At 37.9% G+C, this 19,863-nt stretch overlaps 1 protein-coding gene across 1 annotated transcript in view; it reads right to left on the bottom strand.

The window, feature by feature from the left end:
• ankrd28b (ankyrin repeat domain 28b) overlaps window positions 1-18,913 on the bottom strand; it is a 146,095-nt gene extending 127,182 nt beyond the window's left edge. Inside the window, exon 1 of the mRNA XM_039736424.1 lies at window positions 18,642-18,913. Coding sequence (XP_039592358.1) covers window positions 18,642-18,668 — 27 coding nt within the window. The 5' untranslated portion in view covers window positions 18,669-18,913. The remainder of the gene's footprint in view (window positions 1-18,641) is intronic.
• Window positions 18,914-19,863: the final 950 nt, after the last annotated feature.

Genomic DNA, 19,863 nt, shown 5'->3' with positions numbered 1-19,863 from the left:
ATAATGTGAATTTGGTGCAGGCCCAGAACATGTGACCCAGTGAGGCTGGGGCTTGGTTGCAACATTTGCAGGTCGGATCATGCCCTGGAAACATTTTGGAGAGTTTTAGTTGAGACAAATGTGCTCGATATATAATTTTGATTTGTAGAATTGTATGCCTTGCGCATATGGAGCTCGAGTGAATTCTCTGCATTGCTGCTTTCCACTCCTTTTCTGATATATTAATTGAGAGATATTTTTCCCAGTGTCCTCTTGGATCTTTGAAAGGGAGGAATTGTAAAATGATTTTACATATTATAGAGATGAAGTCTAAGTCCTTGAGACTGAGCAATATTTTTTCCAGCATGGAGGAGGGTGCAAGATGAGGAAAATCTGGAAGGTTCTGTTTAACAAAGTTCCCGATTTGAAGATAGTGAAAGAAATGTGTAGCTGGAATGTTAAATTTGGAATGTAATTGTTCATAGGACGCAAAGACATTGTCTATATAAAGATCTCTAAGCAAGTTAATTCCAAATTTTTTCCAGATATTAAAAACTGCATATGTTTGTGAAGGTTGAAAGAGGTGGTTCTCTTGCAGAGGTGCCACAGATAGAAGCTTCTCCGTCTTAAAATGCTTTCTACATTGGTTCCAGATTTTAAGTGAGTGGAGCACAATTGGGTTATTAGTGTATTGCCAATAATGTGTGTTTATTGGAGCACAGAGCAAGGAATAGAAAGAAGTACTGCAGGATTTTACTTCTATTGCGGACCAAGCCTGTGTATGTTCTTCTATTTGTGTCCAGGTTCTTATCGCCTGTATATTTGCTGCCCAGTAATAAAACTGGAAGTTAGGTAGAGCCATGCCGCCTTCTGCCTTTTGTCTTTGTAGGGTCGCTCTTTGGATGCGTGGATGTTTTGAACTCCAAATAAATGAGGTTATTGTTGAATCTAATTGCTTAAAGAATGATTTATTAATGTCAGGGCTGTGGAGTCGGTAGATAAATGCTCCGACTCCTCGGTTTCTAAATCTTCCGACTCCGACTCCTCTGTATGTATATACTATGCTAATGTATTTTCTACATCCATTGAAGGAAAGGAAGGCAACATACATGTCATTTCACCACAGAACTACTGGCTAGGAAGCCAACACTCTACTATAATGCCAGATTAAACACAAACACAATTGATTGGCGGGTGGTGGTGGGACATTTCAACTTACTTTTTTAATTCCCATTTAAATTTAGTAGGAGTAGAAGTCGGAGTCGGTTAACTTTTTGCCGACTCCGACTCCAGGTACCCAAAATTGTCTCTGACTCCTCGACTCCGACTCCACAGCCCTGATTAATGTATATTGGAATGTTTTGAAATAAAAAAGGAGCTTAGGAAGAATATTCATCTTAACAGTGTTAATTCTTCCAGCTAGAGTGAGATGAAGAGTTGACCATCTATGCAAGTCTTGTTTAATTTTTTCCATGCAGACGAAATTTTGTTGATATAGAGCTTTATGTTTACTTGTGATGTTTACCCCTAGGTATTTAAACTGTTCTGCAATGATAAAAGGTAGGGTATCTAATCTAATATTATATGCTTGAGAAAGAGTACACTTTTATTCAGATTAATTCTGAGACCAGAGATCTTTTGAATTTTTGTGAGTGCTGCTAAGATTGCAGGTACAGAATTTTCTGGGTCCGAAATATACAGTACCATACCATCTGCATATAATGAGATTTTCTGTTCCAGTCCTTCTCTGCTAATCCCCTTTATCTGATCAGTATTTCGACAATGTATTGCCAGTGGTTCAATGGCAATCACAAACAGCAGCGGTGACAAGGGGCATCCTTGTCTAGTGCCACGTTCTAGTTTAAAGTAGTCTGAGCAAATGTTATTGATGCAAACTGAAGCTTCTGGGTTAGTATAAAGTAATTTAATCCATGCACAAATTTTCGGGCCATACCCAAACTTCTCCAATGTAGTAAAAAGGTATTTCCATTTAATCATGTTGAATGCTTTCTCTGCATCCAATGATAATAATATTTCTGGGGTGTTTGATTTAGTTGGTGAGTATATTACATTAAACAGGCGTCGAAGATTTGAAGATAAGTGTCGGCCCCTAATAAATCCAGTTTGGTCTTGTGATATTACGAGGGAGCACTTTCTCCATCCTTCTGGCTATGATTTTAGAGAGTATTTTAACGTCGTTATTCAGAAGTGAAATTGGTCTGTATGATGCACATTGTAATAAGTCCTTATTTTGTTTTGGAAAGACAGTGATTAGTGCTTGGCGAAAGGTTTGCAGGAGAGATTGGTTATCTCTGGCTTCTGTAAATGTTGCTAATAGGAGGGGAGCTAGCTGAGCGGAGAATTTCTTGTAAAACTCTGCAGGGTAGCCATCAGGGCCTGCTGCTTTTCCACCTTGGAGTGACTTTATAGCATCTAGTAATTCTGATAATGCCAGAGGTTTATCAAGTTCCTCCACACTAAAAGCGTCTATTTGTGGTATCTGTAATGTATCCAGAAATGCATTAGATTGTGTATTGTCTTCTTTAAACTCAGTAGTATATAGGGATTTATAGTAGTCTCTGAAAGTGTGCATTATATTTTTGTGTTCGATGATTTTATCTCCGTTTGTGTTAGTGATTACGAGATTGCATTGCGCACTTCTTGCTTGTGAATTTGTTGAGCTAAAAGCTTATTAGCTTTCTCTCCATGTTCATAGTAATGATGTCTGGATTTGTAAATTAGTTGTTCAGTTTCTTTAGTTGTCAAGAGGTTTAATTCTGAATGCAGAGCCTGCCTCCTCCTATGTAGAGTCTGCTTGGTAGTCTGGCATGTTCTTCATCTATTTTAGTAATTTCGCTTTTTATCTCTGCTACTTTCTTGGCTTCGGATTTATTTCTGTGGGAAAGATATGAGATAATCTGTCCTCTTAAGAAGGCCTTAAGAGTTTCCCAGAGTATTCCTGCAGAGATCTGGGGATGTATTTGTCTCTAGAAAGAATTTGATTTGTTTGGATATAAATTCCGTACAATTCTCGTCAGCTAATAGAAGCGGGTTGAGGCATCTGCGGGGTGAGTGTATGGGGCTTAGTAATTTCAGCTCCAAGATCATAGGTGCATGGTCCGAAATAACAATAGCATCGTATTTGCAAGGAGTAATCAATCCTTGAGTAGCAATGATGTACTGGTGAGTAGAAAGAATATGTTCTTGAATTTGGGTTTAAAAACCTCCAGGGATCTGATAAGTTGTGATCAGTTATAAACTTTGTAATTATCTTTGCAGTGTTAGATGCCATTCCCCCTGTGGAGGAAGTCCTATCTAAAAGTGGATTTAAAACACAATTAAAGTCCCCAGCCATTATAACTTTATGAGTGTTCAGATTGGGAATGGATGCAAATAAATTTTGTATAAATTCCTTATCATCAACATTAGGTGCATAAACATTTATCAAAATCATTTTACAGTTAGATAAGTCTCCCATGACCATTACATATCTCCCTTCAGGATCCAATACTACATCTGATGCTACAAATGGTACTGTTCTATGTATGAGAATTCCCACACCTCTAGTTTTCTTCGTAAAACTAGAATGGAACATTTGCCAGTCCAGTCTTTTGCAGCGGAACTGATCCTTGCTTAGTAAGTGGGTTTCCTGTAAAAATACTATTTTAGCATTTAGACCTGTTAGGTGAGAGAGTACTTTCTTTCTCTTTAATTCATGATTCAGGCCTTTAACATTCCAGCTTACGAAGTTAACTGTCCCATCATGGAGACACTGATTCTGAGTTTTTGATGTCATTTTATAGTCTTAACTGGAAGTGAGACAGTTTAGGTCTTAATTTCCTATTTCCCCTAGAGTTGTTGCCATGCAGCTTATTATTACGTTGATAGTTATAATTATAAAGATTGAGAGGATAGATTAGGTATAGATCAGGCCTGCTCTCTTTCTCCCCCCCTTTTTGCCTCCCCAAGTGAGGCTAAAACCCATTTCACGCAGTCCCAGTCCTCTGACATACCCAGAGACAGAGCACGTCCAAAGCACGTCCAAAGCACAACAAGCCCCAGTGCAGCGGCTTTAGGGTTAAAAGATAGAGATATCTATTACCAATATAGTCTAAAAAAAAAAAAAAAAAAAAAAGAATTTTGCACTTAAAATATATATATAGTCTTCAGCAATTTTAGTGCATTAAGATGATACACCCAGATAATAAACCCGGGATGGTGTTAAAATGTGTCCAGAATAAGCATAACAAGTCTTAATGCAGTAATAGCAATAACAATAAACCAAGGGTATGATATTGAACAGTCTCGTTTAGGGTAGAGATGAAATAATTAGAAAAGAAAAAGAGAGAAAAAAAGAATAATTAAGCACAATAAAACAAAACAGATAGCCCCCTAGTAATACTAAGTAATAATGAGAATATATGAGAATATATGCTGATAAAACCCGTATTTTAAAACGAATAGACCAGACAGTAGATTATTAATCCTTGCTTTATCATTAACCGCCATGACTCACTATTATGTATCAGAATAGTCCCGGGATCAGCTTTCTTAATTCCTTTTCTGCTTCTTCCTTGCTAGCGAAGACATAGAATTGACCCTGCCATTCCACTTTCAGTTTTGCGGATACAGAGGCTGTATTTGACGCTGGCTTGCCGTAACTGCTGTTTAATGTTATAGAAGGCTTTGCGTTTAGTAGCTGTTGCTGGAGAGAAGTCAGGGAAGATACGAATGTGGTTATTTTCATATATAATATCTTCCTTGTTTCTGAGGAGTGCCATCACCTCTAGCTTAAATGATAATCGTTCAAAAAGAACTATAAAAGATCTTGGTCGGGTCTAACGGTGTTTGATCAGCGTCGTGATAAGCGCTGCTATCTCAGATTCTGCTTTAAAGTCCTCCCGATTATTTTAGAAAAAAGTTCAGCTGCGAATTTCACAGGGTTTGAACTTTCTCGATTCTCAGGCAGACCTTCAATTCTGACATTATACCTTCTACTCCCATCTTCCAAAGCAGCCAGTCTGTCTCTGAGTTTTTCTCCGAGTTTTTGCATTCGGAGCTGACATTTACTGCTTTTCCTCGGCACTGGCAGCTAAATGTTCGGTCATTTCAATCCGATTCGTGAATGTCTCCTTGAGATCCTCCAATTGATCAGTAAGTGTGCTCAGTTTAACCGAGTTTTCCTGAATGCGCTCTTCAATTTTACCCAGCACCTGTCGAAGCTCAAGTTGCACCTCTTGACGCAGCCTTTCATTTGCCTGTTGGAATTCCTGTCACAGCCATTCATTGGCCTGTTTCATCTCCTGTTTCAATTCCTGTTTCAGTCTCTCATGTGCCTTTGCCGTTGCTTTCTCATTAGCCTTCTCACTTTTCTTTATATCTTGCATGAGCTCAGCGAGCATCACCTCCTGTTTAGACATTTCAATTGTGCTTTCTTGTACCGTAAATGAAGCAGCAGACTCTGCTGAAGCCGGTGTCTCCACTGCTCCCGGCTCGCGTAATTACGTAATTGAAGCCGCGGACTTCAAGACCCTTTGCATTTTCAGTTGATCTTCTCCGATCGGCGAGCTATCCCGATCTGCACGCACGATTGCACCTTCGCTCCCCTTTTGCTGATCGTAGCTTGGGTGTAGCTTTAGTTTTCGATTCTTTCGGACCCCCCCTTCTTGTTGCCCATGTTTATATATGCTTACATATACTGTAGCAGTGCCTCTCGGGTTGAATAAATACAAGATATCTCAGGATAATAAGCAAATAATATGAAAAATAAGACCGCTGCTAGCGGAGCTCCACTTCAGACGTCCATCTCTTGCATCGGACGAGACCAAAACAAAAAACACAGAATTTTGCTTGAACACAACATATCCTCCAAAAAAGAACCTGACTGAAAGAAATAATGATAATCAAACCCTTGATGACTACAACACTGATAACAGTGACAAAACTATTACATTGGTGTATATATATATATATATATATATATATATAAATAAATATATATACACACATACATACGTACGTACATATATATATATGTGTGTAGATATTTAGATATGTTTATGTGTGTGTGTGTGTGTATATATATATATATATATATGTGTGTGTATGACAGCAACACTCATAACAGTGTCATAACTCATAACAGTTATTTTTAAAATATGTTTCCTTTTCTTTTTCATTACTTCTTTAACACACTACTTCTCCGCTGCGAAGCACGGGTATTTTGCTAGTATATTATAAACTGCTCCAAAAAATTAAAGGAACACTTTGAAAACACATCAGATCTCAATGAGAAAAAAAAAAAATCATGCTGGATATCTATACTGATGTGGACTGCGTAATGTATTAGGAACGAAAGGATGCCACATCTTTTAAATGGAAATGAAAATTATCAACCTACAGAGGGCTGAATTCAAAGACACCCCGGAAATCAAAGTGAAAAAATAATGCGGCAGCCAGTCCATTTTATTTCGTTGCAGCAACTCAAAAATCATATTCAGTAGTTTGTATTGCCCCAGCATGCTTGTATGCATGCCTGACAACATTGGGGCATGTTCCTAATGAGACGACGGATGGTGTCCTGGGGAATAATCCCCTCCCAGATCTGGACCAGCGCATCACTGAGCTCCTGAACAGTCTGAGGTGCAACCTGGCAGAATCAGATGGACCGAAACATAATGCCCCAGAGATGCTCTATTGGATTGGGGTGAGGCGAGCATGGGAGCCAGTCAATGATATAAATTCCTTCATCCTCCAAGAACTGCATGCATACTCTCGCCACATGAGGCCAGGCATTGTCATGCACCAGGAGCAGCCCAGGACCACAGCACCAGCATAGGGTGCAAGGATTTCATACTGTTACCTAATGGCAGTCAAGGTGCCGTTTTCTAGCCTTTAGAGGTTTGTGCGTCCCTCTATGGATATGCCTCCCCAGACCATCACTGACCCACCACCAAACCGGTCATGCTGAACGATGTTACAGGCAGCATAATGTTCTCCATGGCTTCTCCAGACCCTTTCTCGTCTGTCAGATGTGCTCAGGGGTCAGTGAAAAGCACAGTGCACAAGTGGTGGACCTGCCAATTCTGGTTAGTGTTGGGCGGTATACCAGTTCAAACCGAAAACTGTTTTTTATTTTTGTTATGATACAGATTTTTCTTATACCGCAACACCAGTTTAAATTGCCTAAACAACGTTCAGAATGCAGCGCAGCGAGAAACTGTTTAAGGGGGACCTTTTTCACTGCTAAACAAATATAATATAGTACATGCGTTAGCGGAGGTGTTGCGCAGGGGCTCTTTTGCACTGCTATACCGCTAAACAGGCATGCAATGGAGTACATGTGGTAGTGGAGGTATTGTGCTGTGAAAATGGACAAAACATTCCGAAACTGAAGCTGTAGCATACTATAAAGTTGAACATGATGACACAGAAGAACTTTTGCTGGAAAAAGGAGTCACGTCTGTTTTCTGAAAAAACAGAATTCTGAGGGAAAAAAAAAATGAATTTAATCCATTTTGGAAGAATAAGGCTGCAACATAACAAAATGTGGAAAAAGTGATGCGCTGTGAATACTTTCCGGATGCACCGGATCTGTGTGTGTGTGTGTATATATATATATATATATATATATATATATATATATAATTTTTAATGTAGGTAGATCATTTCGACCTGGTCATTTTAAAAGTAGCTCGCAAGCCGAAAAAGTGTGGGCACCTCTAGTTAGCTGTGGTAATAAGAGCGTAGAAAGCACAACGTGTCCAGCGTGCAGTCGTCCAGGTAACAGCGCACCTTTGTGCAGAGTGCGGCAGCTGCTGAGAAAGCACGCTCATTCTCCACTGAAGTAGGCGGCACAGTCATCAGATACGGATACAATTGTTCTAAACAACACCCGTGCTTGCCGTTGCTCTGAAACACTGCTATTTCAGCTTTTACTGATGCATCCAGTTTCTTGTCATCATTCTGTGATGGCAAGTTTCTTGGCACAGATAATGTGGATGCAACAGACTGATGCATTGCAATTTCAAGTTGCGGTTCAAAGCTGTTGTCTGACAAACATTAATGAAGTCTACCCCGTCCCGGCATTCGTGAGCAGCAGAATGCAGACTCCTCCCATTCCACTGTGCTCAGTCTTAGTCGGAGCCAGTGGACTGACTGCTGCTGGTCTTTTGTTGACTGAATTAATCAGCAACACACTACACCGTGGGCCAAAAAACCGTGCCACTTAATTATTTTCAACTATAACTCTGTTATTTCTTGATAGATTTTTAATACTTTTACACGCTATATATGCAAGCTTGGCCGTTCCCAGTTTCCCAGGAATTACAGCAGTTTCATTCCCAGGAATGCGGGAATGTAAAATGTCTGGGAATCCCAGGCTTCCGATTCCCTAACCAGAACCCTACCCTACTGACTGAAGGGTATCCACTGACCATGACACAGCTTCCACTATGCTTCATAGATGGCTGGTATTAATGTACTGGCATCTTTATGACTAAAAAGACTTTCTGCTACTGGTTGTGTTTTCATGCTTTTATGGTCTTTTGTATAAAGAGCATTTCTTTTAGGACTTCTTCACATGGCTAAAGTGTGTTCTTTGATATTAGACGACTCATCCAAATGCTGAGCAAGAACTTTGTTGGACTTCCTTCTGCCCCTTAAGGAAGTGAACTTTAAGTACTGTACAAACAAATGCAGAGAGCTTTTAGGGTCTTCTACTGCATTTTCTGCTTCAGCTTGTCTAGTGTCTTCAAAACTCCTTTATGATAGTTTTAACACCATATTCTGAAAATTTGGTTTGGCATGCTATTACTCACAAATAGTTTTGATTGGCGAAATTCTACAAAGCGTTTTTCGCAGTGATTATTCTTTGTTAGCTTGTGACATTGTCAAATCTTTTTCTGGAAATTCACTGTGTGGCAGGTTTAGACTAACTTTTTCCTGTGTTGCATGATGCCTTGCAAGGCCAGTATGACATCACAGAGCTGGACAACCTATGCTGGACGAGATAGACTCACAGAGTATATAATAATATTTACCCTAGTAGTGGGTTACAATTGAGCGAAAAAAATCTTAGGAATACATTTAAAATCAAAACATACACACAGAAGGAAAGTGAAAAGTGCATTGGTGTATTCAGTCTTGAAGGTAATGTGTTTTTATACGGATTTGCATAAGACCTGTATGTAATGTTTGTGCCTTGTGGAGGATGGCCGGCCGTTTATCCTGGCCAATACCCCCAAGCCGCCAGGTGGAGCCCTCCTTGCAGCATGGAGGTCACCAGAAGACCAGGAGGGCATCATGGACAATGTGGTTTTTATGCACAGCCCTGCTGGATGCCATGGGGGCCACAAGAGGGAGCTGCAGGGAGGACCAAGGACTTCTTCGTGCCCTATGACCCTAGAGCGACAGGCTTCCAGGTTGAAGGGAAGAGCTTTTACCTGACCCGGAAGTGATTGAGAATCACATGGACTGGGGATTGGGAACACTTCCGGGTCAAGCGATATAAAAGGACTGTGGAAGCTCCCAGACGGCGAGCTGAGCTGGGTGGAAGGGTGGCAATGCGTCTGGGAGCTGGAGGATTGGTTTATTGTGAATAGTGATTGTTTATATGAGTATTGTGGAGAGTGTGCTTTTTGCACTGTGGCAATTAAATAAAGTCAGAATTTGGACTTTTACCTGGTGTCTGGAGTCGTGGACAGGGGTTCAAGGGAGCGAGAGCGCCCCCTATCGACCACAGCCTATATCTTTAATATTATTATCCAGTGTAATATGCAATTGATGAAAACAAAGAGTGTATAGTGTGCTTTAATGTTCCACTTATGTGGTAGCACCGACAGCAAACAAGGAAAGATTCTGAGAGGATGGGAGAAACATACTTTCAGTTCAAGAGAGGAGAGTACCTGCTATTGAATATGTGGATATTTAATTCTATTCATTTTATCAAAGAGAGTCATGGTGGTGCAGTGACTAGCACAGCCGAGAATCACATATTTGGCCAGAATAATTAGTCCAGCATAGCTGGCAGATATTTCCCTTCAAAGTGTCAGGAACACTTAAGACCATTGCACCACCATTATAATCCACTCAAATCAAGTTCAGTGTCTCCTTCCTGATTAACTTCAGTTCATTTCAATGAGTTCTGCAAAATTCTTAAACATTTTGACAATTTTGTCAAACTCAAGACAAAGCAAAATCAGAGTTGTTCCCCCATTACTACTCACAGACAAGCCTTGTTGATACAACCTTTTATTTCTGTCAAAATTTGTTAACCTACTTGTACCCACAGCAGTTTGTACGGATACATTATTAAACCTAAACTGAATTTTCATTTTGACTCTAAACAGCAGTTTCTTGTTTATAACTTTATAAAACCATTACTGTCAGGTTTATAGTATAGTGAAATTCATACTTGCATGTACTAACCAACCTGCAACATGTTAATTAATAACACGATAAATACAAGTTTTCATTAAAGTTTAGATGGTTGTGTGCAAATTGATTTTTATTTGCATAAACTCAAGAGGCATGTTTTGGGATCCTGGAGATATACATATTAGGTGGTTACACTCATGTATACATGTATTTGAAAAAATAAGTGAAAATAAAGAAAACAGAACTAAAAATAAAAGTAATTACAATATCTTTCACCTTTCAAAGAGAATCCCTAAAATACAAAGAAATTTAAAAAACTGTCTAGAAATGTCTCCCAAAAAAACTAGTCAATCGTAACTCATCCAATAAGACTGTCGATACAGCATTGTAAAGTCAGCTAGACTTCAATGTAACTTCTGCAGTCTTTTAAACATGAATGCATTATTTGTTCATTATAAAAAAATAGTTTTATTACATAGAACTGTAAATATATGCTGTTAACACAGTACAACACAAAAACTATTGTGACACCTGACAATTACACCAACAGGGATTTTAATCACACTGCATTCAAATACATACACTTTAATATTGAGTTGGTGCCCCCTTTGCAGCTTTAACTGCTTCCACTCTTCTTTGAAGACTTTCCACAAGATTTTGGTGTGATTCTGTGGGAATTTGTGCCCATTCATTCTGTAGAGAATTTATGAGGTCAAGAACAGATGTTGGACAAGAAGGTTTGGCTCACAATATCTATTCCAATTCATCCCAAAGGCATTCAATGGGGTTGAGGTCAAGTTCTTTCACACCAAATTCATCCAACTATGTCTTTAGGGACCTTGATTTGTACACTGGGGCACAGTAATGCTGGAAAAGAAAAGGGCCTTTCCCAAACTAGTTCCACAAAGGTGGAAACATAGTGTTGTCCAAATTATCTTGTTATGCTGAAGCATTAAGATTGCCCTTCACTGGAAGTAAGGGACCTAGCTAGCCCAAACCCTGAAAAACAAACCCACACAATTATACCTCGTCCACCAAACTTCACAGTTGGCAGAATGCAGTCAGGCAGGTAACATTCCCCCAGCATTTGCCAAACCCAGACTCACCCATCTGACTGCCAAACAGAGAAGCATGTTTTGTCATTCGATAGGAGATTTTTCCACTTCTCTGCAGTCCATCAGACGCTTGGAACTGGACTTGGTGGTGTGAGGCTTGCATGCAGCTGTTCAGCCATGGAAACAAATTCTATGAAGTTTTTGTGCTTACATTAATGCCAGTAGAAGTTTGGAACTCTTCAGCTATGGAATCAGCAGAGCTTTGGTGAATTTTACACACCATGCACCAGGATTTACATAGTCACATAATCATGTTACTCATAGAGAAACCAACCTCTGTCAACTTGGTTTCCCAGAGCTCAATAACCCAATTTCTCTAACCAGAATATTGGTTTACATGGCATTTGAAAAATCAGTTTCTGTGAATCACTGGGTTACTGAAGTGCATGTAAACACACAGATTGAATCCATAGACTGCAAGATGGGACACATTCGGAACAGGGTTTCACAGACATTGCGGCAGGTCCCTGTACTATTACAGAAGACAGTAATAACTGTCAAATACTGTACTAGATTTATGCCAGACACAGTGGCCTCTGTAGTCCAGAGAGTTCTACTTTTAATTCCTTTGTCCACAAAACATTACTCCAAAATGAATAAAAATGGTTAAAGGTTATTTTCACACCAAAAATGAGAGAAGGTTAAAGACAAAACATGAAATACCTTCATCATCAAATTATTTCAAATTAAGATGTTGTATTGACATCAAAGCCTAAAATTTTAACTGCCTAAAGCCTCATTATAAAATGGACTGAAATAAATGTCTACCATCAAGAACCAGTAAAGGTTACTAACTCACACTTTAGTCATCGTCTTTCTACCATGTTCTGACCAGCGATAAAACAATAAACATTTAAATATTTTTTATTATATATCTCTGTCACACAGTACCCAGGTGTACAATAAAATATGCTTTTCTAAAATACAAGGTTTTACTTTGATTAAAAAAAACAAAATGCAAGACAACAAAAATTTAATCTAAATTAGTTGAGAAGAAAACACTATATCTGTGGTCTTGGATAAGATCCTGCTTTGGCCGATAGAACACTTTATGTTATAAAGGTATCCTCCCTTTCACCCCAACGACTCCTGCTGCCTGACGGAAAATGTAGTCCCCCGCATCGGCACTCATTTTGACTATATTGACTAAGGGGCAATTGAGATGTACATCTTTTTCCTTAAGATTCAGTGGTCAAGAAACCACTTGATCTTATCGACCAGGTGTAGACAAGGCAATTTCACACAAAGTACTCAAACTTAACATCACTGTGTGCATTTATTGTTTCACTTAGGGGTGCGGAAATCCAACGCCCGACTCGTCTGACACGAGTAAATTGACTGTCAGACAAGCGTGTTTTTCTGGTTTGAGTTGTCCGCGGACAAGTGCAATTTTCTGGAGAAAAAAGAATTATACGTGCTATGCAGGGCACATTTTTACCACTACTTTCAAATTTTAAACATTTGGGTACGTACTTCGTGCGGAAACAGTCTACTTAGGTATGTTCTTCATGTCTCAGATTGGTCTTCAATATTGTTTACAAAATGACGGCTGATTTTTCAATGGGGAAGCACTCTTATGGTTTTACATAAGTATTTTACCCTAATATTTACACGTTTGGAGATGCAATCATTTTTTTTATGCCGACATTACGATGTAATCTGATGATTTTTCATTATAATCGATAACTTTTATATATTTTTGAAAAAACTCATTGTTTCTACATAAAAATGCGGTCATTTTACTTACAATGCAAATGTTTTCACCACATAAAGCTTGTTAGGCAGTTAATCTTTCCTGAAATTTACGATTTCGCGTAGGTTGTGATATATTGAGTTAAGAAAGTAATTGCGTGACAACATCAATTTTGATGAGCTGTCTATAGATTGTTTTTGATTAGAGAATTTTTCATATAAAACAAGTCAGTTTATTAAAAATAACGGTTTCCAAATGTTATGAAATATCTATAAAAATCTTCACTTAGACGCGATTATTTTTTCCCCCCCGACAACATCGGTAATATTTACTTCTTTGGAAATGTACCATCTTGTGTAATTTCAAATACATCATTAGGAATTACCTGTGTAACCCATAATGCACTGCGGTAAGCACGTTCTTCTTGCTATATGCGTGTTGCTGAAACTGAAGCAATTAGCATTGCGGATGAGAAATGGATCGTTTCTTGATTAAAACTGGCACAACAGGCCCTGAAAAACCTGAAAAATTAAAAGGTGTACGGGACTATGATAAAAAACTAAAACGGTCTTTTCAAATCGCAATGGCTCAAAGAGTTTCCGTGGGTAAATGCGGACGACACTGACTCTGTTTTTTGCCAAATTTGCCATCAGTATCAGTACCAGGAACCATGCAGTTCAGCTCAAACAGAAATGAACAGCATTCAGCCCATGTTGTCTGAGATGGTAAAGATGTTGCAAGACAAAAGCTGAAAAACATGGCAGAAAATGAATCAGGACAGTGTTCTGTTATGTAACTGTAATATGTGAAACAGAACTAGTGTAGCTATAATGAAGGCATTGTTTATTAGTGAGTTTAAATGATAAGGGAATCTTTTTTTATATAATGTTTTAGAGCAAGGTGGCAAAATACTACTCCCTGAAAGAACTTTTTTCAGTTATAAAATGGAAGGCAGTTTTGGCATCAATAAAAGAGATCAGAAAAAATAAACTATTTTTCACTTTTGTTATTTGTTTATGGGCATGTGAATTTAACTGGTGGACAAGTGGATTTTCTAAATTTACTTGTCCGTGGACAAGTAGAAAAAAAATTTGATTTCCACACCCCTGTTCACTTTATTTTATTGCCATTTAAATATTACTGTCGACCACTATCCTTGTCCTCTCTTCTGAACTGAATTTTTGCAGAAATTTCAAAATGGTATATTGTTGTTAAACTCCAGTCAACTAAGGATTTTTTTTCTTTCTGCTGTAAGACTCAGTTCAGAACTGCTTATATCCTCAAATCTGCTACAATCTCTTATAGATTTAAGCTTGCACTTGACAACAATTTCTTAGCACTCATACTTGCAAGTAAAAATCTAAAACCTTCCCACTGAAAAAATTTTTAACATTTTGGTAAGCAAATTAAACAAACTTCAAAGTATCAATATCTTTTAACAATGGCTCCATTTATGAACCATCTGTAATATATGAGGCAGGCAATGAGTTTATTACAAACAATTCAACTGGAATAATTCAATTTAAGCAGTGTGTGTCCAATACAGGTTGCTTCTTGTCTTGCACCCCAGTGCAAGTGACTAGATTAACCGGTTTTGCAAAAGGAAGGAGAAATGTGTTTCCTATATTGGAGTCATGACAGTATTCAACACTTTCCTGAAATAGCTGACAGACTTTAGACATGCCAGAGTCCACCACCTTCTTTGCCCACTGATTAGAGCTTCAAGCCACTTGGATACAAGCTGCCAATGAAGAACATAATTTTGATAAATAAGAGGAGATCATTAACTATATCAAGCATGGTTGGTTCGGTGGCAGCTAAATTCTACAAATATCTAAATATGTTTTAAAAGTTAAGGTTTACACTTCAACTACATGACTCTGTAATTTGTTCCAGATTCCCACTAACCTGTGTGTAAAGTGCTTCCTGCCTGATGTCTTAAATGCACTTTTCCTTACTGAGGAAATGGCCTTTATCTTGGCTTTTGCATATTTATAATAAAATAAAAAAAAAACTAATTTACAATGATTATCAGCGATGGATGCCCTCTCCTTTTATAGGAGCCAATAGCCATGTTAACCTCTATGAAATGACATACCCTAGATCCCTATTCTACTGAAACTACTGGCAGTGTTATGGCAACAACTGTGTATTCCTACAGCCATTCTCAGTCCCTTCATTAAAAAAGGGGTCAGGTCCCCTCAGCAATGATATAGTTATTACTGAAACAGAACAAAGACCCATTTTGTTAATAAATACAGATATTAAATTACTGTCTAAAATACTGTCAGAAAGGCTGTACAAAAATAATTAGTCATCCGCAGCAAAAGGGGATGTATTCTTTTTAAAGTGGACACTAATAATGTTTACATATTGCGTCATATTGATAAAAGGTAGTTTGTTTTTGCAATCAATGAAAGAAAACATGGCCACAAAAAAACAAAAACAACTCAGAAAGTGAAGGCTTTTTAGGAAAGGCATCTGTGCAAAAAAGTGAAAGAGAGAAATCAAATGCTTGGGTAAAAAAAAAAAATTAGTTAAATGAATTACTTTGTACTACAGGTGTCATGCTACCCTTTATGTTTTCCCTTGCTGCTTGTACTTCTTTTTATTAAATGTCACAGCAACCATACTGAGAAGGCAATAAAAAAAAAAAAAAACTTACATCAGCATTGCTTAGGAAAGCATTTGTGTGCTTAACTTCCACTGATGTGCGACGACCAAAGTGAAAACTGTTAAGTAAGGAAGCATAACTAAATAAATAAAAACATACATAAATAATTAAGTTAAACGATACCATTTCATGTTTCCTTCAAATGAGTGAATTCGTATAAATCACTTAGGGGGTTTAGATTTAACATCAGATGCTACAACTTGACTCTCTGGTTTTTATTTATGAGCTTTATATAGTTGACCAATCAGTGTTAAGACAGCAGACATCTATGTTGTTTTACTGACCATTACTTAAAAAATAGCACCCCATTGCAAACGGAGGCAATTCCTACAAGACTACAAAGAGACATTGCTAAAAAATAAGGTGTAAATATATGAACTATAATACCTCTAAGAAGAGCCGCTCAAATTCCTGCCTGCATTATTCCTGCAGACAGTAGCACAACTGGACACACAATAAATAATCCAATTGCAGATCATGAATACAACAATAGCTACGTACAATCAGCAATATACAAAATATAGTCTCGTCATCCACATAACATGTAAAGCATTTGCAAATCATTAAAATGCGCTCTACATCTGTGGATAGGCCTCATCCAGTCTCACCCATGCTTTGCTTTGCTTTTGAGAATCTACTCAACCAAAATATTCATCAGTTTAAGTTACTAAAACTGTTTCTTCCACATCAATGCCAAAGTTTTGTCACTCAGGGTAAAAGTATGTTCTGTCCGAGTCTTCTTCAGGATACTTGATAAATTTTAATTTGAGTGTTGACACTTCAATCATACACAAAAAGAAAGAAATGCAATTATTGTTTCTAACATTGTCATTTAATATTTTTTAATTAACTAGAATGTCTTTCTACTCATCCTCTTTTTTCTACATTGCTACAATTTGTGCTCCAACAAAGTCCACATAGTCATTTAACGTAGCTGGCACTGTTGTAAAGCAATATTGATTTTTGTTTTCTATTGCAAAAGACAGTTTTATCATTAAAAATCTGGGGGGGAAAACAGGAAACAAACGTATTATGAACAAGGATTTTTTTATGTTAACAGTGTTTTAAGTTCAGTTGCCAACAGATGTTCTGAAGTGTCCTTCATTCTTAAACATGACGGCTGGCAGCATTGTGAAATAGAAATTTTGATAGTTTGTATGTGGGTCAAATGGATGTAAGAATTTCAATGCACAAGAAGTAAATGTGAACATGATGTATAAGACCCCCTCACAGGGTTACAGTTAGCCTTCTTTTCCTATCTTTAGGGCAGCGTAGAACCTCAAGTTTATTGCATAACTTGTAGTATCACAATTGTGATAAAAACAACTATATATAGCTTGTATTAAGGTTAGCATACTGTGATGTGCATGATTAGTATCTATTGCTTTAAGCACAACTCTACAAAATAAAAGCTGCTTTGCTCAATGAGTGGTCTTACCATGGACATTGTATGGCAGAACAGAAACTTAACAGTGAAGAGGAAAAACCTACCCTTGATTATTAAAATGTAGAATTTTCAGTATGGAGTGGGGTATTAAACAATTCACAGGGTGATGAGGATGACCTGCAGCACAAGCAAGTCCAGAGTTTCAAAAAGTATAAAATACAAAACTCCACTTAACAAAGCTGACAGTCCACCATAAGTCAGCATCATGTCAAGGACAACATTGCTCACAAGAATCTGTCCAGGGCAGATATAACAATCTCCAATGCTAGAAAGATACAGTATGGCCTTCTGAGAAAATGATCGCCACGCTTACTTATGTAGCTGGTTCACAAACGAGAAAACAGATAACAAAACCCCGCAATAAGCAAAACAGTATGTTTGCTTTTGGGAATACTGTAAAGAATTTCGTAAAACCCAGTTTTAAAAGATTTCAATCTCTCCATCCATTATTTCAGTTTTGGCATGACAGGAGATTATACAATGTAATCACAGAACACATCAATTGTTCTTAAGAAAATTGTCAATGGTGAACTATCATGACAACCTGCTATAGTTTCATACCACGCATAGATTGAATCTTTAAACTCCGGCATCTGAAACTCTGCAGCTTGACAGCCTTACCAGGCGACAAAGGCGATCTTCAGATCATATTAACGCGTTTTACTTTGCACAAAGTCGCGGTATCAAGTGGACGGTGACACATACAGGTGGTATACTACCTTGTCCTTTTATAAATTTTCTAATACTTCTAACAGACATGTATTGTGTACACTGCTCATCTCTGTTATAATACGCCTCCAAATTTAAATACAAACATTATGACTTACGTTTGTAACAAATAGCAAACACCAGACCTAGGAAATCAAACGCTTATTGAATAGCTCGGGCTGATGGCAGTCACGGGACATGTCTTTTCCACATCAATAAAAAAGTATTATCATTAACAAAACAGACTTAAATAAATCATTCGGACTTTAAAATTCCCGATGTCACAAGCAACTGAATTGATCATGCGGGGTAATCAGAGCAAACGGCAGTTTTGCCAAGTTAAAACTTCAACAAACCAACTTTATTTATGACCGTTATCTGTACTACTAAAGAAAACAAACCACGATGCATTAACAGTACTTATTCTACACCTATTGTTAAAACAGCAGGCCCAAGCAGGCCTATTTCAAGTCCTTACAAAAGCAAACAACCGTCAATGGATAGCGTGTTAAGCGCCCGCTGAAGTTCTTTTATAAAAATATCCCGCTTGGCACGTCTGACCTGCAGTGCTGCCCAGTCGCTGTCCGTGTCTCGAGCCAAAGCATATATCAACACACTCACGAGGTATTTCGCCTAGTATCCACATACCTGATCCCGGAGTTTTAGGAACACCATGATCCTTACAGACAGAGGCGTCCCCGCCTTCTATTCCCACATGCAGTATAAACTCAATTCCTTCGATTAAAGTGTCCAGCTGTTACGGGAGTCCGTGGGTTAAAAAAAACGTTCCCAGTCTTTGGCTTTTTTTCCTTATGCTCTCTGCCTCAGTTTCCTTTTTCCTTCCTGAAATAGACAAACACAGGAGGAACAAACTACACAACATTACCGCCACCGCCACTCAGTAGCAACGAGAAAGCAAATTGGACTGCAGTGAAGTCGACGTGAAAGTAAAAAGAAATGTGGTTGGCCCACAAGTAAATGGGCGGAGTCAAGAGGGACACAGCAACTGTAACTATGGCCATGAAGGGCCCCAGCATGTGCGACACAGCGCAGGCAGACAATAACAGTGTAAAACGTGGAGCTGATGTATTTAAATACCTCTGCTGCTATTGTTCAGCGTAGCATATTTTTTATATTCCAGCACGAAGAAAAATATTAAATGGACATTTTACCGTAGCATAATTGTCTGTGACTGCTATCTGCAAGCCCATTCCTATAGAACATATGATTAAATGACAATATTGTAAGGTAAGACTTACACGTTATAACAGAAGATTTATATTACAAGTAACAAAATAAGAAAATCTCTTAAACTACTTTAACTGAGTATATAGTGTTTGCATCAAACTGTCATTCAAGTGGCTTTGAAAGGCAACTTTAAATATCCTATTTTAAATTAACACTAAAAAGTAATTCACATCATTATATATATATATATATATATATAGAGAGAGAGAGAGAGAGAGAGAGAGAGAGAGAGAGAGATGATAGTCATATGTAAATAATAATTAAAAATCACTCATTTCAAGCAGTAATAGCGAATTGCAACACTAGTAATGTGTTGATTGTATTTTAAACTAATTTAATGGTGTCTTGATAAAAGGATATCGAAATGTTTGAGTGTTACTGTCTGTATATATATATATATATCTATATATATATATATCTATATATATATATAAACAAGAAGAAAGTACAATGCTGCTCAAAAGAACAATAGTACCTGACTTTAATTGAAGTGCAGAGATCTGTTGCAGACAAAGACAAAATAATGGGGCAGTACACAGGCACACCAGTTAACTTAGCTCTAGGAGACTAAGTTCGAATTAAATCAGTATTCAACATTACAAAATTTGCATGTTATCCCTGA

Source organism: Polypterus senegalus, chromosome 15 (assembly GCF_016835505.1).
Source record: "Polypterus senegalus isolate Bchr_013 chromosome 15, ASM1683550v1, whole genome shotgun sequence".
Lineage (NCBI taxonomy): Eukaryota > Metazoa > Chordata > Cladistia > Polypteriformes > Polypteridae > Polypterus > Polypterus senegalus.
This window is presented reverse-complemented; position numbering and strand designations above follow the sequence as displayed.